The following is a 23428-nucleotide window of genomic DNA, read 5'->3' as shown; positions in this document are numbered from 1 at the left end:
GAACCATAGCTCTCAGCATAGAAGGAAGCCATTTGACCCATTGTGTCCATGTCGGCTGTTTATTAGTGAATGAATCCCAGCACCCTGCTCTCTCCTCAGCATACAGTTCCCTCATCAGCTTGAAATGTTTTCTCCTAATTCTGTTCCTCGCGCTCAGTGACTATTCCAAATTGGTCACAATTGCTCACTGACTCAACCTTTTTTCAGTTATCTCCTTTCGTCAGCTTACACTGAACACTCACTAAGGGTTAAATATCATCGCCGCAGTGTGCCATTCTGTGATCTACTGTAGTCAAACCAACGTTTTGTACACGTTTATCGTTAATCTTTATCTCGTCTCTATTTATAAAACTCGGTCTCTGACTTTTGTTGAGGGAAATATGTTTCAGCTGAGAATCCCAATACTGCGGCAGGCTTAACCTGCATGAATTAAAGGGATAATTTTACATTGACATTAACCATGCATTTATTTTTCGGAACAGATTTTAATGAGTGTGGGATGAAGCCTCGACCGTGCAAGCATCGTTGTATGAATACATACGGCAGCTACAAGTGCTACTGCCTGAATGGTTACATGCTCATGACTGATGGCTCATGCGCAAGTAAGTGGTTCACTTTCAGTTGCTTAACATGATACTGTATCCATCCCTTATTGTAGATGATATGTACAAGAATAACGGTGGTGAATGCAATAATGTGGTGGTTTCTTTCCAAGTTACTGTCATCTGTTCAGTGCTTATTGCTACTGAATATAGTGATTAATCGCAATAGAATCTTCCACTACTGTCCTACATACAGTGACTACCCCTGAGAAGTGCTTAATTAGCTATAAAGTATGTCCAACGCAGGAAATGCCGGCGTTGGACTGGGCACCGTAAGAAGTCTCACAACACCAGGCTAAAGTCCAACAGGTTTATTTGGAACCACGAGCTTTCGGAGCGCTGCTTCTTCCTAAAGTGATCGGAGAGTCGAATTCACAAACACGACATGTATAGACAGAGATGCAATTGCAAGATAATGGTTGGAATGCGATTTCTTACAAGTAATCAAGTCTTTATAGGTACAGACAATGTGAGTGGAGAGGGGGACAATCATAGGTTGAAGGAGCGTGAATTGTCTCAAGCCAGGACAGTTAGTAGGATTTTGCAAACCCACGCCAAATGATGAGGGTTACGTGTTGTGTGTTGCTATAAAGCAGTTTGGGATGTCCTGACGTCGTGAAAGGCACTTCATACAAACCTGTCTTTCTTTTCTTTCCACGGGCCGCTCAGGCACTGTTGGCTTGGTCCCGGTTTCTATGAAACAGCTGGACTTAGCTGCTTCCAGCTCAACAAATTCCAACCTGGTTGTCCACGTCAAAGCTACGACTGGGTCCATCGTCAGCCTGACTCTGACATGAATAGAGATGGCCTTTCCTTGACCAAACAACACACTTTATACCGAGTGTACTGTGGGGGTGGGGGGGTGGGGAGGTGGAGGGTGTCCTTGGACCGAGTGGTTTGCTGGGCCATTTCAGAGGCATTTAAGAGTCAAACGCAAGTGCGTAACACAGGGTGAAGACGGATGTTTTCAATTATGCTTTTAGCTGGTCCATATAGACCTCTTCTGGTGGTGAAAGGAGTACATTCAAGTAATGTATTCAGCACCACACAATGTAAATAACCACTCCAAATGCCAACATTGGTCCTAAACCACTGGCCTGCTGTACAGACCAATGACAGACCCATCCAGCTTTGCAGTCTTTTTGGCAAACACAGCAAAGCTAAAATCCTGTTTGTTTCTGGGGCAAATTCAGTTCTCTTTGAAGCTCGAGCCTGTCGATAGAGACACCGTTCTGGCCCAGGTTTGTCCAGGGGCTTGCAGGTCTCGGCCACAGCAAGCTGGGGAGGGCTGCTGCATTTGGCCTGGACCTCCCCAGTCAATAGAGAAGGGGGAGCTGGCTGGGATTACGGCTTCTGGTAACTCAGTGGTTTCCAAAGGGTGCGGCGCGCCACACTGGTGTGGCGAGAGAGGATGGCAAGTGCGGCGGGAGGATTCAAGGACAATAAGAGAAACATTTAAATGTTCATGTATAGAAACCCGTAGAAGTTTCCAGATTTCATGCCATCTCTCTTTGTGTTAAGTGCAGTGTAGTTATAGTATAGTGTGTTATTATCGCATTTATTTGTAAGAATTATATTTAGTATTATGCTTAAAATAATTTTTTTATTTGAATGTATTTCTTATCAATAAAATATTCAGTGTGGTGCGAGCAAATTTTTATTCTGAAAGTGCAGCCCAGTGAAAAAAGTGTGGGAACCACTGTGGTTACTGCTGGGAGATTCCAACAGGAAGCTGTACTGGGAGGAGATATGAGAAAAAGCAGCAAGTGCTGGGAATACTCAGCAGGTTAGACAAAACTATGACGGGATTAACAGTTTAAAGTTTAAACAGAGTTGGAGTGGAATTTCCCCGAACCATTGAAAGATCCTGTCAGTGGGAGAGGCTGGAAAACTCCAGCCAATGGCCGTTCACAGAAATAGAAAAGAGTTTACAACTTAACAGTTTATGAGCAAGTATTTTTTTAATTTGTTCTGGGATATGGGTGTTGCTGGCTGGGCCAGCATTTATTGCCCATCCCTAATTGCCCTTGAACTGAATGGCTTGTTAGACCATTCCAGAGGGTATTTAAGAGTCAACCACATTGCTATGGGTCTGGGGTCACATGTAGGCCAGTCAGGTAAGGATGGCAAATTTCCTTTCCTAAAGGACATTAATGAACTAGATAGATTTTTCTGGCAATCGACAATAGCTTCATGGCCATCAGTAGATTTTTAATTTTACCGTCTGCCATGGCAGGATTCGAACCTAGGTCCATAGAACATTATCTGATTTTTTGGATTTATAGTATAGCGATAATACCACTAAGCCATCGTCTCCCCATCAAATCCAGGTCCCTGGAGCAGCAGTGCTAATCACTGTGCCACTATGCTGTTTATCTATTTCCATATAGGGCCAGACCAGATGAGAGCGGCAGATTTCTGCCATAAAGGACATTAATGAACCTGATGAGTTTTTATGACAATGGATAATGATCATCATTAGATTTTTAATTCCAAATTTTTTTTTATTGAATTCAAATTTCACTATCTGCCTTTGTGGGATTTGAACCCTGGTCCCCAGAACATTACAGTGGGTCTCTGGATTACAAGTCCAGCGACAATACTACCATGCCACCCTCTAGTACTAAGCTAAGGAAAAGTTGGAGAGGATAAGAAAGGACAAAGGATTGGGGGTGGGGTGGAGAACTGGAGAGGTGAACTGATGAAAGGGATGATGGAGCAAAGCAGAAGGGGATGGTGAACAGACAGATAAAAATGGGTCTAAAGGAGGTGGCAACAACTGTCAGGAAAATGGGAGCAGTGGGTATGAGCCAAAATTGTCAAACTCATTGGAAAGCTGTAAATCCTGAACCAAAAACTGAGGTGTTATTTCTTGAACTCATGGTAAGATCAGTGAAACAGTGTCAGAAGCAAAGGAGAGAGAGGTCAGCAAGCGAATAGAATCATAGAATCTCTACAGTGCAGAAGGAGGCCATTCGACCCATCGAGTCTGCACCGACAACAATCCCAATCAGGCCATATCCCCATTACCCCCCATATTTACCCCCCTAATCCCTCTAACCTACGCTTCCTGGGACACTAAGGGGCAATTTAGCATGGCCAATCAACCCTAACCCGCACATCTTTGGACCATGGGAGGAAACCCATGCAGACACGGGGAGAACGTGCGAACTCCACATAGACAGTCACCCAAGCTGGGATTCGAACCCAGACCCCTGCAGCTGTGAGGCAGCAGTGCTAACCATTGGGCCACTGTGCCACCCTGTGGTGAACTAAAGTGGCTAAGAGGCCAATTAAAGTGGTGCAATTAATTTTACTATTCTGGTTAGGCTGTTAAAAGTTTAACCTTTTGTTCCTTTGGGAGGCTGATCGACCATGGTAGGCGCCTTCAGCTTATCAAGCCAGTTTGTCAGTTGCCAATGTGATAGGTTATGCTGGAGGAGGTTGGGGGTGCAGAGTGGGGAGATTGGAGGGGATGTTGTTGCTGGTGGTGGGGTGTGTTGTTGCTGGAGGGAGCCTGAGTGAGGGGCTGTTGTTGGAGGGGTGGTGGTTATCGACAGAGCTGAATTGTTTTGTAAATGTAATGATTTTTTTGTGGCCGCTTTTACTAGTACCAGTGATGAACTATCCTTACAGAGTCAGCATTGGGCCTTCTATTGCACCAAGGTGACAGTCACTTTGCCCGCAGCGTGCAGTGTAATGAAGGATAGACAAAAGCTACATTTATATAGCACCTTTCACAATATCCCATTCTGCTTTACAGCCAATTAAGCACTTTTGAATTATAGTCACTGAGATAACAATGTTATCAAATGGTGGAGTAGGCGCGAGGGGCTGAATGGCCTACCTCTCTTCCTAATATGTCTGTTTCTATATCATTCTGGGATGGATGAGATGAACCGGGCTCTATGTCATCCATAATTATCTTGCGAACATTAGGTGGAACCATGGAGTGGAGTTCTGTTTATTTTACTGTTAATAAAAGTTTACTGCGAGCAGGCTTTATTGGGGGAAATTGCCGGTCGGGAGTGCTTAATGGATCGTAGTGACCCAGTAAAACTGTTTTACCCTGCACATGATTCTCAAGAGTCTTTGCCATTGACTTATTATTGTCCTTTTGTCTACTCACCTACTCTATCTTGGTGCTTTTTATGAGTCTTTTGAACTATTGAAATGTCATGATGAAGCTGTGTTGCATGGTAGAGATCGCAAATATATTACGGTCAGAAGCAGCAATCGGCAGAGTTGCTGACCACAGAACAGATAGGATTCTCAACTGTTCAGTCTCTGTCCGCTGGTTTCACAGACAGACACATCTGAGGACACCGTAACAGGCGGAACACCAGGAACTGTGACTTCTCTCCCTGGGTGAAGGTGGTGACTCTCTTTTGCCAGTGTGTGAATTAATTTGTCCATTGCTGTTTGACAGACACACAGACATGCGCGATGGCAAACTGCCAATACGGCTGTGATGAGGTGAAAGGAGAGATTCGGTGTCGCTGTCCCTCTCCCGGACTGCAACTCGGTCCAGACAGAAGGACCTGTGTGGGTACGTATGTAGAGGACTTGTTCATCTACAGCGCGGAAGGAGACCATTCGGCCCATTGCATCTGCACTGACCCTCCGAAAGAGCACTCTACCTGGGCCCACTGCCCCGCCTTATTCCTGTAACCACGTGCTTTGATCATGGCCAATCCACCTAACCTGCACATTTTTGGAATGAGAGAGGAAACTGGAGCACCCGGAGAAAACCCACGCAAGCACGGGGAGAATGTGCAAACTCTACACAGACAGTTACCCCAAGTCGGAAATTGAACCCAGGTTCCTGGCGCTGTGAGGCAATGGTGTTAACCACTGTGCCACCGTGCTGCCCTCATGGAGCAGTAGAATACATTTTTGCAGTGCGCCTTCACTGCAGAATCACGGGGCAGAAATAGAACCCAGGAAATATGAGTTGAGGTACAGATTGACCGTGTTTCGGAAGAAGAATCCAAACTGCTTGAGGGACTGAATGGCCTGCTCACGCCCGCTTCCCCATCCATGGTTGGGAGTATCAGTTACTAGCTACTGCCGTCCTTCACAATCACAATAACCTCACAATCACCTCCGTAATTGCTGGCCAACAGAAACTGACCAATCAGTAAAACAGAATTCCCAAAGGCAGTAGCCATTTAATAGCTGCTTGTTGTGTAACAGTAGGGGCGGCACAGTGGTTAGCGCTGCTTCTTCACAGCACCAGGCACCTGGATTCAATTCCTGGCTTGGGTCAGTCCCTGTGTGGAGTCTGTACGTTCTCCCATGTCTGCGTGGGATTCCTCTGGGTGCTCCGGTTTCCTCCCACAGTCCAAAGATCTGTGGGTTAGGTTGACTGGCAGTGCTAAATTGCCCCTTAGTTTCAGGAGCTTAGTAGGGTTAATAGGTAGGGCGGTGGGGATATGGGCTGGGTGGGATTGTAGCCGAATGGCCCCCTTCTGCACTGTAGGGCTTCTATGACTCGTGTAGAATTCTTCTCTTGCCTCTTGCTCTTGTTTTTTTTATTTTGTCTTTTGGGGATGGTATTGGATTAGTTTTGGTTTCATTAAAATGTACAGAATTGGCTCAGCTTTTTCTGAAGCCTGGAATCATCAGCCATTTGATTTATTGGGAGGATTCCAGAGCAGCGGAATCACGGAGAGGAATTGTCTTTTTGATTTCCTTCCCTTTGCGAGTGGCTAGGGGAATGCCATGGAACAAAGAATGTCACGCCTGGCATATACCAGCTTGCTCAGTGCACCCATAGCCAAAGACCCCACTCTGCATACCACAGGCCACATTAACACATCTACTTTTCTTACCACACTGAAGTGCAAGAGTGGGATTGAAGCCTAACTGTATCCTGTAGCCTTTGTGTCAGGCTGTGTCTTGTGTCTCTGGAGTTCAGATGAATGAGGCGGGATCTCATAGAGGCTTTTAAAATTCTATCGGGATAGACAGGATGGATGCAGGAAGGATGTTCCTGATGGTGGGGGAGTCCAGAACCAGGGATCACAGTCTGAGGATCAAGGTAGACCATTTAGGATGGAGATGAGGAGACATTTTTTCACCCAAAGAGTGGTGAGTCTGTGGACTTCATTACCATAGGAAGTAGTTGATGCCAAAACATTGAATATGTTTAAGAGGCAGCTGAATATAGCACTTCGGACAAATGAGATCAAATGGGGAGAAAGCAGGACTAGGCTATTGAGTTGGATGATAAGCCATGATCGTGATGAATGGCGGAGCAGGCTCGAAGGGCTAAATGGCTTCCTCCTGCTCTTATATTCTATGTTTCTATGAACTCCTCCCTCTTGCTGTTGTGGCCCTGCTTGAACCATGCAGAGATGTGAACTGTGATAACCCACCAAACTGATTTAACCAGCGGCCTGCTAACAAATCCCTCCTGTGTGTGTCCTTCCAGATGTTGACGAGTGTGCCACTGGGAGAGTCGTGTGCCCGCGATTTCGGAAATGCATCAACACCTTTGGGAGTTACTACTGCAAGTGCCACGATGGCTTTGAACTGAGGTACTACAATGGCAAATACCGGTGTCTAGGTGAGTCTCCTTAGCAACGGACAGATCTGCTGTCAACCTGTTCAGGCGTTTAGGTGCTGGGTATTTTAACAAACAGAAAAACCATAGCCTCTCCACTCGCAGGGTTGCAGGATCACAGCACAATGTCTCACACATCGAGTTTTAGATTGTTTTATAATATTGTCACTGTCACATACAAAACACCAATGCAATAAAACAGCAACTGAAGAATCGTCCCAGTTAAAAAAAAAAGATTTATTTGTATTTCTCTCAATTTAGCATCTTCTATTTCCTGCACGTGACATGGTCACCTTTACTTTGGGGAGACCAAATGCAGGGGGATGGGGGGTGTGTTGGGGGGGCAGAATCGCTTCCATTTAGTCCACAACTGCAATCCCAATCATAGAATGCCTACAATGCAGCAGGAGGCTATTCGGCCCATCAAGACTGCACTGACACCAATCCCACCCAAGCCCTATCTCTGTAACCCCATGTATTTACCCTAGCTAATCTCCCTGACATTAAGGGGAAATTTAGCATGACCAGTCAACCAAATCCACACATCTTTGCACTGTGGGAGAAAACTGTAGCACCCGGAAGAAACCCACACAGACACGGGGAGAACGTACAAATTCCACACAAAGTCACCCAAGGCCAGAACTGAATCCATGTCCCTGGTGCTGTGAGGCAGCAGTACTAACCACTGTGTCACCCCTAATCTTCAGGTCATTCTCCCTATCCCACCTTAACTCTGATTTCTGCTTCAAACTGACCCCTGCTGGGAGGTGCATGCACACAGGTGCGCTTGGCCCCAGCTGCCCATCTACTGCTGCGGTCAGGGGGTTAAGTTCAGGAGGATCTTTTACTGTGCAAGTGTCTGTCAGATCTCACATGGGAGTGCCATGAGGAACCTTATCGAAGACTTTACTAAAGTCCATGTATATAACATCCACTGCCCTGCCCTGGACAATTTTTCTCGTCACTTCCTCAAAGAACTCAATCAAATTTGAGAGACACAACCTCCCCTTCGCAAAACCATGCTGCCTATCGCTGATGAGCCTCTTCTCTTCCAGATGCCTCTTACTGAATATATCTCTCAAGAATAAACATTATCCCTAAAGAGAAATGCTGACATGAATATTTCACAGCAATTCTTGTTATTTGAATCCTGTCACGCAGATGGTGGAATTCAAGAACAGATATCTGAATTATCTACTAATGACCATGAAACCATTGTGGATTGTTGGGAAAACCCATCTGGTTCATTAATGCCCTTCAGGGGAGGAAATCTGCTGTCCTTACCTGGTCTGGGCGATATGTGACTCTAGTGCCGCAGCAATGTGGTTGGCTCTTAACTGCCCTTGGGCAACTTGGAATGGGCAATAAATACGGGCCAGCCAGCGACGCCCATGTCCCACGAATGAATGAAAAGGAAAGCCCTCTTATATGTTTTGATGAAATTGTTTCTCATTCTTCTAAACTCTCGAGAATACAGACCCAGGCTCCTCAATCTCTCCTCATGGGACAATAATACCAGATTAATATTTATTACCCTGGCAAGCTGTGAATATCTGGTCCAAATTGACAACCTTTGAGCCTTTAATTATCTTGTACTTAAATGGTCCCCATCCTGCAAAAAGGATATGGAGACATTGGACAAGACGCAGAAAGCTGTTTTTCTTGGATGATACCAGAAATTATAATATTAGGAAAGATTGAACAGGCAAGAGCACTTTTCTCTCAAAATGAGAAGGCTTGGGGTGGAGGATGGGGTAGTGTGTGAAAGGTTGTGGATGATATCTTTAAATGTACGCAGAGGATTGATGGAATAGATGTAAAGAGATTTTATTCTCACAGATTGGAGGGTTAGGATTGTAAACATAAAATAAACCCAGTAAGGAATTTCGGAGAAATGTTATTGCCCAGAGAGTGTTAGTGTGTGAAGCTCGCTACCAAAGTGAGCAGTTAAGATGTCGATTTTTCTTTTATTATTGGATTAGTCAGCATTTATTGCCCATCCCTAGTCCTTGGAGGGCAGCTTAGAGTGAAACACATTGCTGTGGCTCTGGAGTCATGTGTAGGCCAGACAATATAAGGATGGCAGATTTCCTTCCCTAAAGGACATTAGTGAACCAGTTGGGTTTTTTCGACAATTGACAATGGTTTCATGGTCATCAGTAGATTCTTAGTTCCAGATTTTTGTTTATTGAATTCAAATTCCACCATCTGCCATGGCGGGATTTGAACCTGAGTCCCCAAAACATTAGCTGAGTTTCTGGTTTAATAGTCCAGCGACAACACCACTAGGCCATCACCTACCCAAACGCCGATGCATTTAAGGGAAAGCTTGATAACTAACATGAAGGACAAAATGGGGATAGAGGGTTTGTGCTGATGGGGTGAGATGTAGTAGGGTGGAATGGAGGCTGAAATGGATCAGTTGGACTGAATGGCCTGTTTCTGTGCTGTTTTTCCTAAGAGATTGACAAACGTGTGATCATGATGTTGATGCGCAATGAAAGACTACATTGACCCATTTGTTCCTCTCCATTCCAGATGTTGACGAATGTGCAAGGAGGACGCACAAATGCAGTGCTTTCGCCATTTGTCAGAATATCCCAGGCTTGTACAAATGCAAATGTATTACTGGCTACGGGGGTAGCGGTTACAGCTGCACACGTAAGTATATCAATTCAAGCAGGGCACTCTGTTAAGCGTCTCGTGTTTAGTAAAATACTTCCTACAATGTTAAAAATGCGTTAAACTGGGGGAAGAGCATTGCGGGGGGTGGGAGGAGTGGAGCCTAGACTTTATACTCTTAAACTTCACACATTGTCCACCTTTTCCTTCATTTAGCATCGTTTCAGTGTCTCAAATTAAATGAGCACAGCTGCATCCCTTGTTAATGCACATCAGCTGAATACTGTGTGTTTGTGTGTGTCACAGCAATAAGGATTACATTGGATATATGGCACAGAAACAGGCCATTTGGCCCCACCAGTCCATGTTGGTATTCATGCCCCTCTTAGGGTTTATACAATCCCTACAGTGCAGAAGAGGCCATTCAGCCCATCGAGTCTGCACTGACTCTCTGACAGAGTATCTTACCCAGATCCTCTCCCCATCCTGTCACCCCACCCATTTCCCATGGCTAATCTACCTAATCTGCACATCTTGGGACACTTAAGGGGCAGTTTTAGCATGGCCAATCCACCTAACCTGCGCATCTTTGGACTATGGAAGGAAACCGGAGCACCCAGAGGAAAACCCATGCAGACATGGGGAGAACGTACAAACTGCACACAGTCACCTGAAGCCAGAATTGAACCTGGGGCTGTAAGATAGGAGTGCTAAGCATTGTGCCACCCTATGCTAGTAAGAAGTCTCTCAACACCAGGTTAAAGTCCAACAGGTTTATTTAGTAACACAAGCCACAAGCTTTCAGAGCACTGCCCCTTCGTCAGGTGAGTGGGAGTTCTGTTCACAAACAGGGCATATATAGACACAAACTCAATTTACAAGATAATGGTTAGAAAGCGAGTCTTTACAAGTAATCAAGCCTTTAAGATACAGACAATGTGAGTGGAGAGAGGATTAAGCACAGGTTAAAGAGATGTGTATTGTCTCCAACCAGGACAGTTTGTGAGATTTTGCAAGCCTAGGCAAGTCATGGGGGTTACAGATAGCGTGACATGAACCCAAGATCCCGGTTGAGGTTGTCCTCACGTGTGTGGAACTTGGCTGTCAGTCTCTGCTCAGCGAATCTGCGCTGTCGTGTGCCATGAAGGCTGCCTTGGAGAACGCTTACCTGAAGATCAGAGGCCGAATGCCCGTGACTGCAGATGCGACACTTGTCTGTGTCTGTGTGAAGTTTCCTCTGCATGTTCTCTCCGGGTGCTCCGGTTTCTTCCCACAGTCCAAAGATGTGCAGGTTAGCTGGATTGGCCATGCTAAATTGCCCCTTAGCGTTCGAAGATGTGTAAGTTAAGGGGGGATTAGCAAGGGGTTATACAGTGGGTTATAGGCCTGTTCTATCAGAGAGCCAGTGCAGACTCAATGGGTCGAACAGCTTCCTTTTGCACTGCAGGAATTCTATGATAGCCCCGATTCAATATGTAGCCAGTTGGTGGACTGACGGGCAATGTCACTGAGCTTGTGAGCAAATTGACTAGCAGTAGAATATTTACAAAGGAGTCATTCATCAATAGCGTTATCACTCTTGTCTTTCAGCTGACAGAAAGTTCCCAGTTTTCCCAACTCCATCCAAAATCAACAATGAAACCATGAATAATGTTCACCTAGAGACTACCACCCCGACAGTCCCTGAAACGAAAATAAACCCCGTGACCCCAGCGCGGAGATTTAACACCCCGCCATCCACTCCCGAGAAACCGGAGGTCGAGACGGAAGGTCCCACCCCTGCCGCAAGAAGAACCACAACCATAGCCTTGACCACAACTTCAATCACAACTTCCACCACACTCGCAACTACAACGTCAACCAAAGCTCCCACTACACTCGCAACTACAGCCACAACCCCAGCCGCGACTGTGGACAACAGGATCCCTAACGAGGTGCCACGGCAAAGAGGAGACGTTTTCAGTAAGTATGGCAATCCTTTCAGCGCAATGTCAGTATACCTTGTTAGTCTGTGGCTTAGGGAAGTTAATTCATTAGTGATCTGAAAATCATGGGTCAGAGTTAGGGTAATAGGCACAAAATGGGATATCTATGAAATGACAACTGTATTCATGGATTTATGGGACTGGAAAATACTAGTACGTTGAGTCTCTTTTTTGATTGAGTGATGTAAAGAATTTGCATTTATATGGGCCCCTTAGCTCACTTTTATGTGTTTTAAGCCAGTGAAACGCTTTCGAAGAATAATTGTAGAAACATAGAAATTGGAAGCAGGAATAGGCCATTCGGCCCATCGAGCCTCCTCCACCATTCATTTTGATAATGGCTGATAATCAAATTCAAATCCTGATTCCCCCCATTCCCCTCCATATCTTTGATCCCTTTAGCCCCAAGGGCTATTTCTAATTTCTTCTTGAAATCACACAACGTTTGGCCGCAACCACATTCTGTGTTAGTGAATTCCACACATCTACCACCCTCTGGCTGAAGAAATTTCTCCTCACCTCAGTTCTAAAAGTTTTACACCTTATCCTCAAACTATGACCCCTAGGTCTGGACTCCCCCACCATCAGGAACATTCTTTCTGAATCTACCCTGTTTAACCCTGTTAAAATTTTGTAAGTTTCTATGAGATCCCCTCTCACTCTTCTAAACTCCAATGAATATAATCCTAACTGACTTAGTCTCTCATATGATAGACCTGCCATCCCAGGAATCAGCCTGCTAAACCTTTGCTGTACTCCCTCTATAGCAAGGACATCCTTCCTCAGATAAAGACACTGAAACAGCACACAATACTGCAGGTGTGGCCTCACTACGCCCTATAGAATTGCAGCAAAACTTCCCTAGACCCTATACTCAAATCCTCTCGCTATGAAGGCCAACATGCCATTTGCCTTTACTGCCTGTTGTACCTGCGTGCTTACTTTCAGCAACTGATACACAAGAACTCCAAGGTCTCTTTGAGTATCTACCTCTCTCAATTTACACCCATTCAATTATAATCTGTTTTCCTTTTATTGCTATCAAAGTGGATAACCTCACATTTATCTGCATTACACTGCATCTGCCATGCAGATACCCATACACTCAGCCTGTTCATGCTGAAGCATCTCTGAATTCTCCTCACAGATCACCCTCCCACCCAACTTTGTATTATCTGAGAGAGATAGTACATTCAGTCCCCTCTTCCAAATCATTAATATATAATATGAACATTTGGGGTCCTAGCACAGATCCCTGCAGAACCCCTGCAGCTTTTTATCCATCTCAAGACATTACCTGCAATCCCATGTGCTTTAACTTTACATTGTGGTCTGTTATGTGAGACTTCGTTGAAAGCCTTCTGAAAATCTAAATAAACCACATCCTCTGGTTCTCCCCGGTCAACTCTACTTGTTACATCCTCAAAGAATTCCATTCGATTCTTCAAGCATGATTTCCCTTTTGTAAATCCATGCTGACTTTGTCTGATTATATCACTGCTTTCCAAATGCTGAGCTATGAGAACCAGTGGATGTGGTTAGATGGATAAAAAGCTGGTTAGCAGATAGGAAGCAAAGAGTTGGCATAAATGGATCTTTTTCTGATTGGCAGTCAGTGACTAGTAGGGTTCCGCAGGGATCTGTGCTAGGACCCCAGCTATTCGTATTATATATTAATGATTTGGAAGCGGGAACTGAATGTATTAATAATAAATAAACTCCAACAACTTCCCCAGTACTGACATTGTCACTAATGTAACATGGGAAAAACTGAAGCCACTTTTCACATAATGTCATGATAACCACCAGGATTCGGTGATGTTGGTTTGAGGGATAAATATCTCTACTGTTTGAAACGTTGGCTTTTATACATCTTTCTGAGATGGCAAGTATGACCTCCAAGGTGACAATCCCAACAATACAGCACTCCCTCAATGTCAGCCCAAAATTTGTGCTCAGAGCCCTGCAGTAAGATATGAATCCATGATGTAACTGAGCCATTGCTACCATATGTGCTTAAAATGGGTTAATGTAGATGGTTAATCTAACAAAGACAGAGCACGTTCCTAGGTCCAAGCACTCCTTGTCTTGAGTATGCACCATTCCCCTTGCTAGGCTCCTAGACATGCACTGTTGCTATATCAGTGATACTGTCGCATATACAAGATTCCAAATTGTTTGATGTGTCATTGGATTGAATGATCCATTTTCAACAATTGAGGGGGGTAGAAACTGACAGTCTTCAAATGTGTCTACGCACTGCTCAAGAATCTTCTATCGTGTTGAAACATTTAAACCTGAGGCTCTCTCTGAGCCACCGATAAAGTCATATTTGTAACAAGTAATACAGCATTTGGGAAGCCCTTGCTATTAAAAAGTAAGTGAAATAAATAAATACAGTGCTACAGTGGTTAGCACTGCTGTCTCACAGCTCCAGGGACCTGGGTTCAATTCTTGACTTGGGTCACCGTCTGTGTGGAGTTTGCACATTCTCCCCATGACTTTGTGGGTTTTCTCCAGGTGTTCCGGTTTCCAAAGATGTGTAGGTTAGGTGGATTGACCATGCTAAATTGCCCGTTAGTGTCCCAAGATGTGTAAGTTAGATGGGAAATGTGTGGAGTTACAGGTAGGGGGCAGGGGAGATGGCCTGGGTGAGATACTCTGTCAGAGAGTCAGTGCAGACCTAATGGACCAAATGGCTGCTTCTGCACTGTGGGAATTCTGTGATTCTAAGTCTGACCCCAGGGCATCTGTCTTAGCACAGAATATAATGGGAAGGCAAAGTACTTAATGTTGTAGGGAATGGAATACAAAAGGGAGGAAGCTGACTCATTAGTGTAGGGTCTAGGTCAGACCCCATCTGGAGTACTGTGTTCATGTTTTGGACAGCCTAGCTCAAGACGGATGTAATGCAGGGAAAGGAAAAGAAAACAGTATTTTGTGGAAGTGAAGGGTACCAGTAATACTTGTCGAAACAACACTTATACGCCTAATGAAGGAACTCCAGTATTGGTGGTGCCAGTATTACTGATTTTTTTTACTGGGATTTAATAACCTTGAAGTTTTTTTTAACTTCTCAAGACACTATAGCTCAGTGTATTCCTTGAGGGCTCATCACATGGCTCACTTCCCAAGCCATTAGTTGGCCAACACATCCATCCTTGTGACACAGTGCCTTCTGATGCCAACTAAAGACTAATTACCCAATTCCATGATGCTTGGCTATCAACCAAACAGTTTCCACCCCCCTCACCCCATTTTCAACAATTTTTATATCTGTTCAAAGAAAATAACACTTTTTTTTTAATGTCCCGATGGTTTTTCTCCAGAGTCGCACACAGCAGTGTCCTGGAGATTGAGCTTCCGCCCCTGGAGGGTTGACAACCCTACGGGGTGTAACAATTCATTCACCAGAATAATACTGGGGCTTAAATGATTCAATTGTAAGGACAGGTTGCATGAACTGGCATTGTTGTCTAACGCATGCCCATTCGCAGATAGCCATTATTGAACTAACTCTACACCTCCCCAGCAGGGAGGGCAGCAGAGAGGGCAATAGAACAAAATGCTCAGCCTTTGCAATTGACAGTTCTCTCCCTGTGAGTTCAAGAAGATTTAAGGGATAATCTCATCAAGGTGTTAAAAATGTTTGAAGGGACAGGGGTAAAAACCAAGGAATCTTCTTCTAGTGGTGGTGGGGGGAGAGTCCAGACCAATTAAAGTATAAAGTTAGAGCAAAGCCATTTAGCAATTAAATCAGGAATTAAGCACCTTTTAACATAAAGGATACTGAAAATTTGAAATTACTCCACCAAAAGGCTGCTGGATTTAGTTACGATACAAGAAGGATCGGGAACAAATATGGGTAAATGGAGTTGAGCTATGGAACGTAGGTTTGAGAACTTTCTAGAAGCTGCAGCGAGATGCCGTGGCAAATACACGAAGGAGATGTTGCCCCAACATGGAGATACCCTCTCTCCAAATCTACAATGAAATAAGCCTATGCAGTTGGGCCACCACTCCTGTGAGAGGGGGCAGCACAGGGTGGTGTGTGGCTACAGCTGAAGCCAAACAGGAAGGGAGGACCCCTAAGGCTCTCTTGCTGCCCGGTGTACTAACCCACTGCCCCCTGTCCCACCCACAGTATCATCTACCATCCCACCCACCAGGCGGCCGTCACTGTTCCCCACCACCTCCAGGAACTTGGAGGCTGACTTGTGGGCATATTGTCCAGCCTCAACCTTCCCCATGCTTTCCCCGGCATCCAGAGCCCAGATGCAGCTGGTGAACTCCGTGCCCATCTGCCCCATTCCCTGCCCCTCCCGAGGGCTTTGAATTCAGTCCCTCAGGCTCTGACGGGGTGAAGCCCTCTGCGAATGCTGCTCAGATCTGCCATCAACCTCGGGGTCTCCCTCCTTCCTTTAGGGCTAGTGATAAGCTCCCCTCCTCCCTTCAACACCTCAGCAGAGACGGGGAGAGGGTAGCACCTGGGGTATTATCGCAAGGCACTGCTGCCATGTCACCAAGTAAAATGACTGCCTCGACTGTCTTAACGAAAGCCAACTTTCCACTAACGTCAGGCTTTGGCCTTGGGATAGGCTTCCTGCCCATCCAGTGTGAACAGTACTGCTGGAGCCCATTTCCTCTTAGTCCTGACATTCTGGCTCCAAGTCTGCAGTTTGGCCTTTTGCTGAAGCTCCTTCAGTTCCGTGCCAGCTTCCTGACAGCAATAAGCCAAACCCTAGTCTATTTCAGGCAGTAGTTATATTAACAAGGAACAATTGGCCTGGGAGTGAATTCCAGCATGTTTGTGCAATTTTTTGGAAGTTGCGAGGGTCACACAGTGGGTGCAAAGATGGGAGACAGCGGCTGGGGAGGGAAGTTGTCCAGTGAGGTTGTTCAGTGTTACCTTTCAGATCACTGTGTGCTCTGATCAGGGCATAGTGGCAGCTGCCATGACTTTGGTGAATCTGTTCCTAAACAAAGCCAATACGGGGAAGCTTGCGCCATATTCCTTCATATTTCTTGACCCTCTTTTAGCAAGAATCTCGTTATTTGTCAAGACGAAGTAGCAATGGAAGCTTGCACGTCATAGGCACCTCAATAATCCCAGGTCAGGACAGTTAGAGGAGGGAAAAGAAGAACATCAAAGCTTTTGTGCCAGCAATGGGTCAAAATTGGCATGTCATTTTGCAGTTTTATAGAACCTTAATTAGGCCACACTTGGAATGCAGTGTTCAATTCTGGTCGCCACACTACCAGAAGGATGTGGTGGCTTTGGAGAGAGTGCAGAAAAACTTTACCAGGATGTTGCATTAGCTATGAGGCGAAGTTGGAGAAACTTGGTTTGTTCTCACCAGAGTGATGGAGGTTGAGGGGCGACCTGATAAAGTCGACAAGATTATGAGGGGCGTGGACAGAGAGGATAGTCAGAAGCTTTTTCCCAGGGTGGAAGAATCAATTACTGGGGGCATTGATTTAAGGTGTGAGGGGCAAGGTTTAAAGGAATGTACGAGGCCAGTTTTTTTACACAGAGGGTGGTAGGTGCCTGGAACTCGCTGCTTGGGGAGGTAGTGGAAGTAGATACAAAAGTGACTTTTAAGGGGCGTTTTGACAAATACATGAATAGGATGAGATTCGAGGGATATGGTCCCCAGAAGGGTAGGGGGTTTTAATTCAGTCAGGCAGCATGGTCAGTGCAGGCTTGGAAGGCCGAAGAGTCTGTTCCTGTGCTGTAATTTTCTTTGTTCTTCGTTCTCTTTGAAAACTTTACTCTTTGCTAAATGTAGGTAAATTTTAAACGTGTTTATAAAAAATTGAAAAAAACACAAAGGGAAAAGCCAGTAAAACCCTGGAAATGCCTGGTACTGGTCTGAACTAGTGTCATAGAGGCTGCATTTGCTACCCTCACTGTGCATCAGCCAGGATCAAAATGAATGGCAGAGCAGGCTTGAAGGGCCAAATAGTCTACTCCTGATTGTAGCTTGTATGTTTCTATGCAGATGACAGGCCTAGGTTCATGGCCATGATATTTACTGGGGTAAGTGTGCAGCAGGGCGCACGCAGAAAATGTTGTGAATTTTTATCTTGGATTGTCACTGATGGACTTTGGAAAACTCCTCTTTACAAAGGACTAGAAGTTCATTTGCCGATGGGAAACTAAAATCTCATCCTCTGTGGGATGTTTTACTGCAGTCATCTTAGTGAATGTTTCTAAAAGCTGTCTTCTTGTCTGCAAATCCCTTCCTCCCCAACTCTGTCACTCTGAGTCCCAGGCTGCAGGCCCCAGCCATTGGATGTCAGCACATAGAATCATAGAATCCTACAGTGCGGAAGAAGGCCATTCGGCCCATCAAGTCTGCACCGACCACAATCCCACCCAGGCCCTATCCCCATAACCCCATGCATTTACCCTAGCTAGTCCCCCTGACAGTAAAGGGCAATGTGGCATGGCCAATCCACCTAACCTGCACATCTTTGGACTGTGGAAGGAAACCGGAACACCTGGAGAGAACGCACGCAGACACGGGGAGAACATTGCAAACTCCGCACAGACATGACCTGAGCTGGGAATCGAAACAGGGTTCCTGGCACTGTGAGGCAGCAGTGCTAACCACTGTGCCACGGTGCCGCCCATGCGCAGACCACGGCACATGTGCAGCTAGGTATTGGCAGACATCTTGAGCAGCGATTTTGCAGTAGAGAGATGGTGTGCCTTAAAACGGAACTCCGGTTCAGTCAGAGTGGTGCTTTTTTTGCCCTTCTGGGAATCTTCCCCCAACTCCCCAATGCATCTCGATCTCTGCTTTAGGACAACAGTGTCAGGTGATCTTCAAGTTGTGAGTGAGATGGGCTAGTCGATGCTGTATCGCAGCCAACTTTATGCAGTATACTGAGTTTAGACAGAGGCCACCAGCACCCAGAGGAGGAGCAGATTTCCTGCAATCATCATGGCCAACCAAAGGTCAATTTGCTGGCCAATCTCCTCACCAAGTTTCTCAAGAGTTTTTTTTGCACAGTAACTTTTTTTTAACCCTCTGATGGCAGGAGGAATTTTATCAACCAATGCAAATGGAAAATTATAGTCACCTTCAGCACAAGAGAATATAGAAAAAACTGAATGAGGTTTTATCTGTAAGGACAACGGGACAGATCTTGATTTTATTTAATAAAGTAAAAGGAATGTACCAGTCCATTACAATCAACATGAATAAAAATGGTGTGAAATATCAATCAGGCTGAATGTCAATCGAATGTTTTGCAGTATTGTTGAGATCCACACCATTGGCAGCACGATAGCATGGCGGTTAGCACTGCTGCCTCATGGCTCCAGGGACCTGGGTTCGATTCCCGGCTTGGGTCACTGTCATTGGGTCACTGCCAGAGAGTAGTGAACCTGTGGAACTCTTTGCTACAGAAGGCTGTGGAGGCCAGGTCATTGAGTGTCTTTAATACAGAGATGGATAGGTTTTTGATTGATCAGGGGTTATGGGGAAAAGGCAGGAGAATGGGGATGAAAAAAAATATCAGCCATGATTGAATGGCGGAACAGACTCAATGGGCCGAGTGCCCTAATTCTGCTCCTATTCCTTATGGTCTGGATGGGTTTGAATGTTCTTCCCGTTACTGCGTGGATTTCCTCCGGGTGCTCCAGTTTCCTCCCACAGTCCAAAGATGTACAGATTAGGTTGATTGGCCATACTAAATTGCCCCTTAGTGTCCTGGGATGCATAGATTAGAGGGACTAGCGGGGTAGGTGTGTGGGATTTCGGGAATAGGGCCGAGGTGGGATTGTTGATGTGTCGAATGGTTGCATTGTAGGTTTTCTATGATTTTTATGATTGAATAAGTACCATGTAATGCATCTAATTGATTGAACTAGCTACACCGCCCACCGACCACAACACCCAGGTTATGAAAGCTCTTATCAACTCCATTATGTTTACATCCTGGTTGGCATTCCAAGAATTGCTGTCATGTTTTGTATTCATTTTGCCTGGTGATGTACTCACTCAAAGCCCGACAAGCCCAAAGCTCATTCATGAACCAGCACATTCCTGGGTATATCTCGACAAGCTTCCTAACTGCAAAATAAAACTCAAACCAAGAACTATTGATGGGATTGCTATATCGGTGGGCCCTTCACACACTCATCCCAGTATTTATACATTTATGCTTGAGTTGAGGAACACTAGCTTGCCTTCATAAATTTGAGATCTGAGAGTTCATAGAATCATAGAATCCCTACAGTGCAGAAGGAGACCATTCAGCCCATCGAGTCTGCATCGACCACAATCTCCCCCTCCACCCAGGCCCTATTCCCGTAACCTCACATATTTACCCTGCTGGTCCCCCAACAGTAGGGGCAATTTAGCACGGCCAATCAACCTAACCCACACACCTTTGGAGTGTGGGAGGAAACTGGAGCACCTGGAGGAAACCCATGCAGACTCGGGGAGAATGTGCAAACTCCACACAGACAGTGACCCAAGTTTGGAATTGATCCCGCGTCCCTGGTGCTGTGAGTCAGCAGTGCCAACCACTATGCCACCCTATGGTTGTGATGTTCATTTATTGATTTGAACACAGCTTTTGCCTTTCTGTTTTTTCAATGGATTGGAAAGATCTTGGACTTTCAACGCACCCCATTCTGACTTGGAAATATGTCGACAATCCATCACTGTCATTCAGTCAGAATCCTGGAACTCCCTCTTTAACAACACTTTGGGTGTACCTACATGAGTGGTTCAAGGAGGCAGCTCAACACCACCCCCCTCAAAGGCAAATATGGTTGGGCAATGAGTTCTGGCCTTGCCAGCAATGCTATATCCCATGAATGAAATACAAGGAAAGTGCAGAAATGAAGAAGTGTGGCACAGTGGTTAGCACTGCTGCCTCACAGCGCCAGGAACTCGGGTTCAATTCCGGCCTTGGGTCACTGTCTGTGTGGAGTCTGCACATTCTCCCGCTGTCGGCATGGGTTTACTGTGGGTGCCCCGGTTTCCTCCCGCAGTCCAAAGAAGTGCACTTTAGGTGAATTGGCCGTGCTAAAGCGCCCCTTGGTGTCCAAAGATGTGTAGATTAGGTGGATTAGCCATGCACGGAGTTATGGAGATGGAGTGGAAGGGAGGGCATGGATGGGATGCCCATTCAGAGAGTCGGTGTAGACTCGATGGGCTGAATGGCCCCTTTCTGCACGGTCGGGATTCATTGGTTCTGAATGGTTGTTTGCTGTTCTGAAGGAGCAGCCACTAGTACCTCAGTGTGCATTGTCCCTGTCTCAAATTTGAACTCTGATTGAAAAGATCTCTTTGCATGTTTGCCCTGCCCTGGAGGAACAATTAGACTGAGGGGGACAGAGAATTCTGAACCTCACTGAAACTGCCCGGGAAGATTCACATAGTGTGAGGCTGTGACTAACATTCGTCCGATTGCTTAAGACTTGGCTTGCAGTTAGCCCACACCAAATACCAGCTCATCAGTGTGATATAACCATACATCTCATTCGACTGGCATTCACCAAAGATAACTCAGGCATGTGGTGTGAATGTGAAAGGAAAGTTGCCTCACATGGCAGTTTGAATATAGTAATGTCGCTGAGAGAAATGATAAAGCTTCTTCTCCCATAGCTGTGGCGTGATGGGTATTTTCGTTTGGTTACTAATCTTCATTACAGCCAATGGAATCTTGGCACTGACCCCACTCTTCACACAGAATATTTCGACACGAAAAACCAGCGTATAGAAATGAGAATTAAATAGATACCTGGTGTTTTTGCCAAGGATAGATTTGTTTTTGAGAAGAGGCTGTGTACGGTTGCTGGCTTTGTGTCAATGTTATTCTTAATTCTCTCAATTCCCCTGAAGCGTGAGCGATGAAGAATTGATGGTTTGGCTGCTGGAATGAAATGCAATTTATTTCTCCCCCATTCCCACACCCTTTCATCCTCCTCACTTCTAGAAAGTGCTGTAGCCTTTTCCAATTCAGGGACTTGGAGCCGGTGACCCATTCTATTTGGATGTGGCAGCCTCGGTGGTAGCACTGTTGCTTCTGAGTAGGAAGCTTGTGGGTTCAAGCTTCCTGGGAAGTTCCAGAGAAACTGAACATGCCATCTAGGCTAACATTTCAAAGCATTACTGCACTGTCGGACATGCCCTGCTTTGGACGAGACTTTATACTGAGGCCGTACCTGCCTCTCAGATGGATACGAAAGATCCCATAAACTTATTGAGGATAAGGGGTAAACCTTTTAGGACTGAGTTGAAGAGAAATGTCTTCATCCGGAGAGTGGTGAATCTGTGGAATTCACTACCACAGAAAGTAGTTGAGGTCAACATATTGTGTGATTTCAAGAAGAAATTACTTATAGCTCTTGGGCCTAAAGGGATTAAGAGATATGTGGGGGGCGGGGGAGGCAGAATCAGGATATTGAATTCGATGATCAGCCATGATCAAAGTGAATGGCGGAGCAGACTCGAAGAATGAATGGCCGATGACTCCTATTTCCTATGTTTCTGTTTAAGATCTAGGGCCAATATATGTACATACACAAATTACAATTCACTTAATGAGTCAAAAATACTGTGGCAACCTGCATAACTATGAAAGTCGTCCAGACTTGAAACATTGGCTCTATTCACTCTCCACAGAGAGAGCTTTTCTGATTTTGTTTCAGATTCCCGCATCCGCAATAACTTGCTTTTATTTTGCTTTAATGGGCGTGTTGTAGTCCAAAGCTATAAGTAGCAATGGTGGAGGCTCCAATGTCCTTTTCATCACATGGCTGTCCGAGAATCCCTCCCACTTTTATTGCCTGCCATTGGCGTGTGTTGGAAGGATTTAGAGATTGCTACTCATTATGGTCATTATGAATGCACCTTCCTTGGCCATGGAGTGCTGGGGCGGGACTCGAATATGGCTTGGATGCTATCCATTGTGCCACATGACCTCCCCATAATACAACTACATGGACTTACACATGCACATACATACACGCACACACATACATGAACTATAGACTCTGGAATGCTTCCTGCAGATTAAAAGGTTGCAAATGTAACCCTACTATTCAAGCTAGGAGGGAGAGAGAAAATGGTGAACTATAGGCTGGTTAACCTGACATCAGTAGAAGGGGAAATGCTAGAATCAGTCACAAAGAGTCTGATAACTGGACATTTTGTAAATAGTGGATATCTGGACAGAGTCAACATGGATTATCCACGATCCCATTGAATGGCAGAGCAGGCTTGAAGGGCTGAATGGCCTCCTCCTGCTCCGATGTGAGCTGTCATGTGCACAATTAAGAAACAGGAGAAGATTAAATGGTTGGATTCTCATTAGGGAGAGACAGTAAGAGGCACAATGAAAGAAATCAAAGACTTCTATGGGCCTCAACGTGTGAATAGCTGAGGGATGAAACAAATATAAATGGAAGCAGGAAAAACCAAGTAGGCTGTACTGGCCCTGGAGCCATAGAATTTCTACAGTGCAAGAGGCCATTCAACCCATCAAACTTGCACCAACTCTCCAAAAGAGCATCTTACACCCCCTCCCCATAACATTTAGCGTGGTTAATCCACATAATCTGCACATCTTGGGACACTAAGGGGCAATTTAGCATGGCCAGTCCACCTAACCTGCACATCTTTGGA

At 45.4% G+C, this 23428-nt stretch overlaps 1 protein-coding gene across 4 annotated transcripts in view; it reads left to right on the top strand.

The window, feature by feature from the left end:
• Positions 1–23428, top strand: part of npnta (nephronectin a) — an 83583-nt gene that overhangs the window by 42123 nt on the left and 18032 nt on the right. For all 4 annotated transcript variants that reach the window (XM_080195414.1, XM_080195405.1, XM_080195387.1 and 1 more), the window contains 5 exons: positions 483–602; positions 5032–5151; positions 7039–7173; positions 9709–9831; positions 11383–11754. In XM_080195414.1, coding sequence (XP_080051540.1) covers positions 483–602; positions 5032–5151; positions 7039–7173; positions 9709–9831; positions 11383–11754 — 870 coding nt within the window. The remainder of the gene's footprint in view (positions 1–482; positions 603–5031; positions 5152–7038; positions 7174–9708; positions 9832–11382; positions 11755–23428) is intronic.

Source organism: Carcharhinus amblyrhynchos, chromosome 1 (genome assembly GCF_965287045.1).
Source record: "Carcharhinus amblyrhynchos chromosome 1, sCarAmb.v2.hapA, whole genome shotgun sequence".
Taxonomy (NCBI): domain Eukaryota; kingdom Metazoa; phylum Chordata; class Chondrichthyes; order Carcharhiniformes; family Carcharhinidae; genus Carcharhinus; species Carcharhinus amblyrhynchos.
The sequence above is the reverse complement of the archived record's forward strand: the minus strand, read 5'-3'. Positions and strand labels throughout refer to the sequence as shown.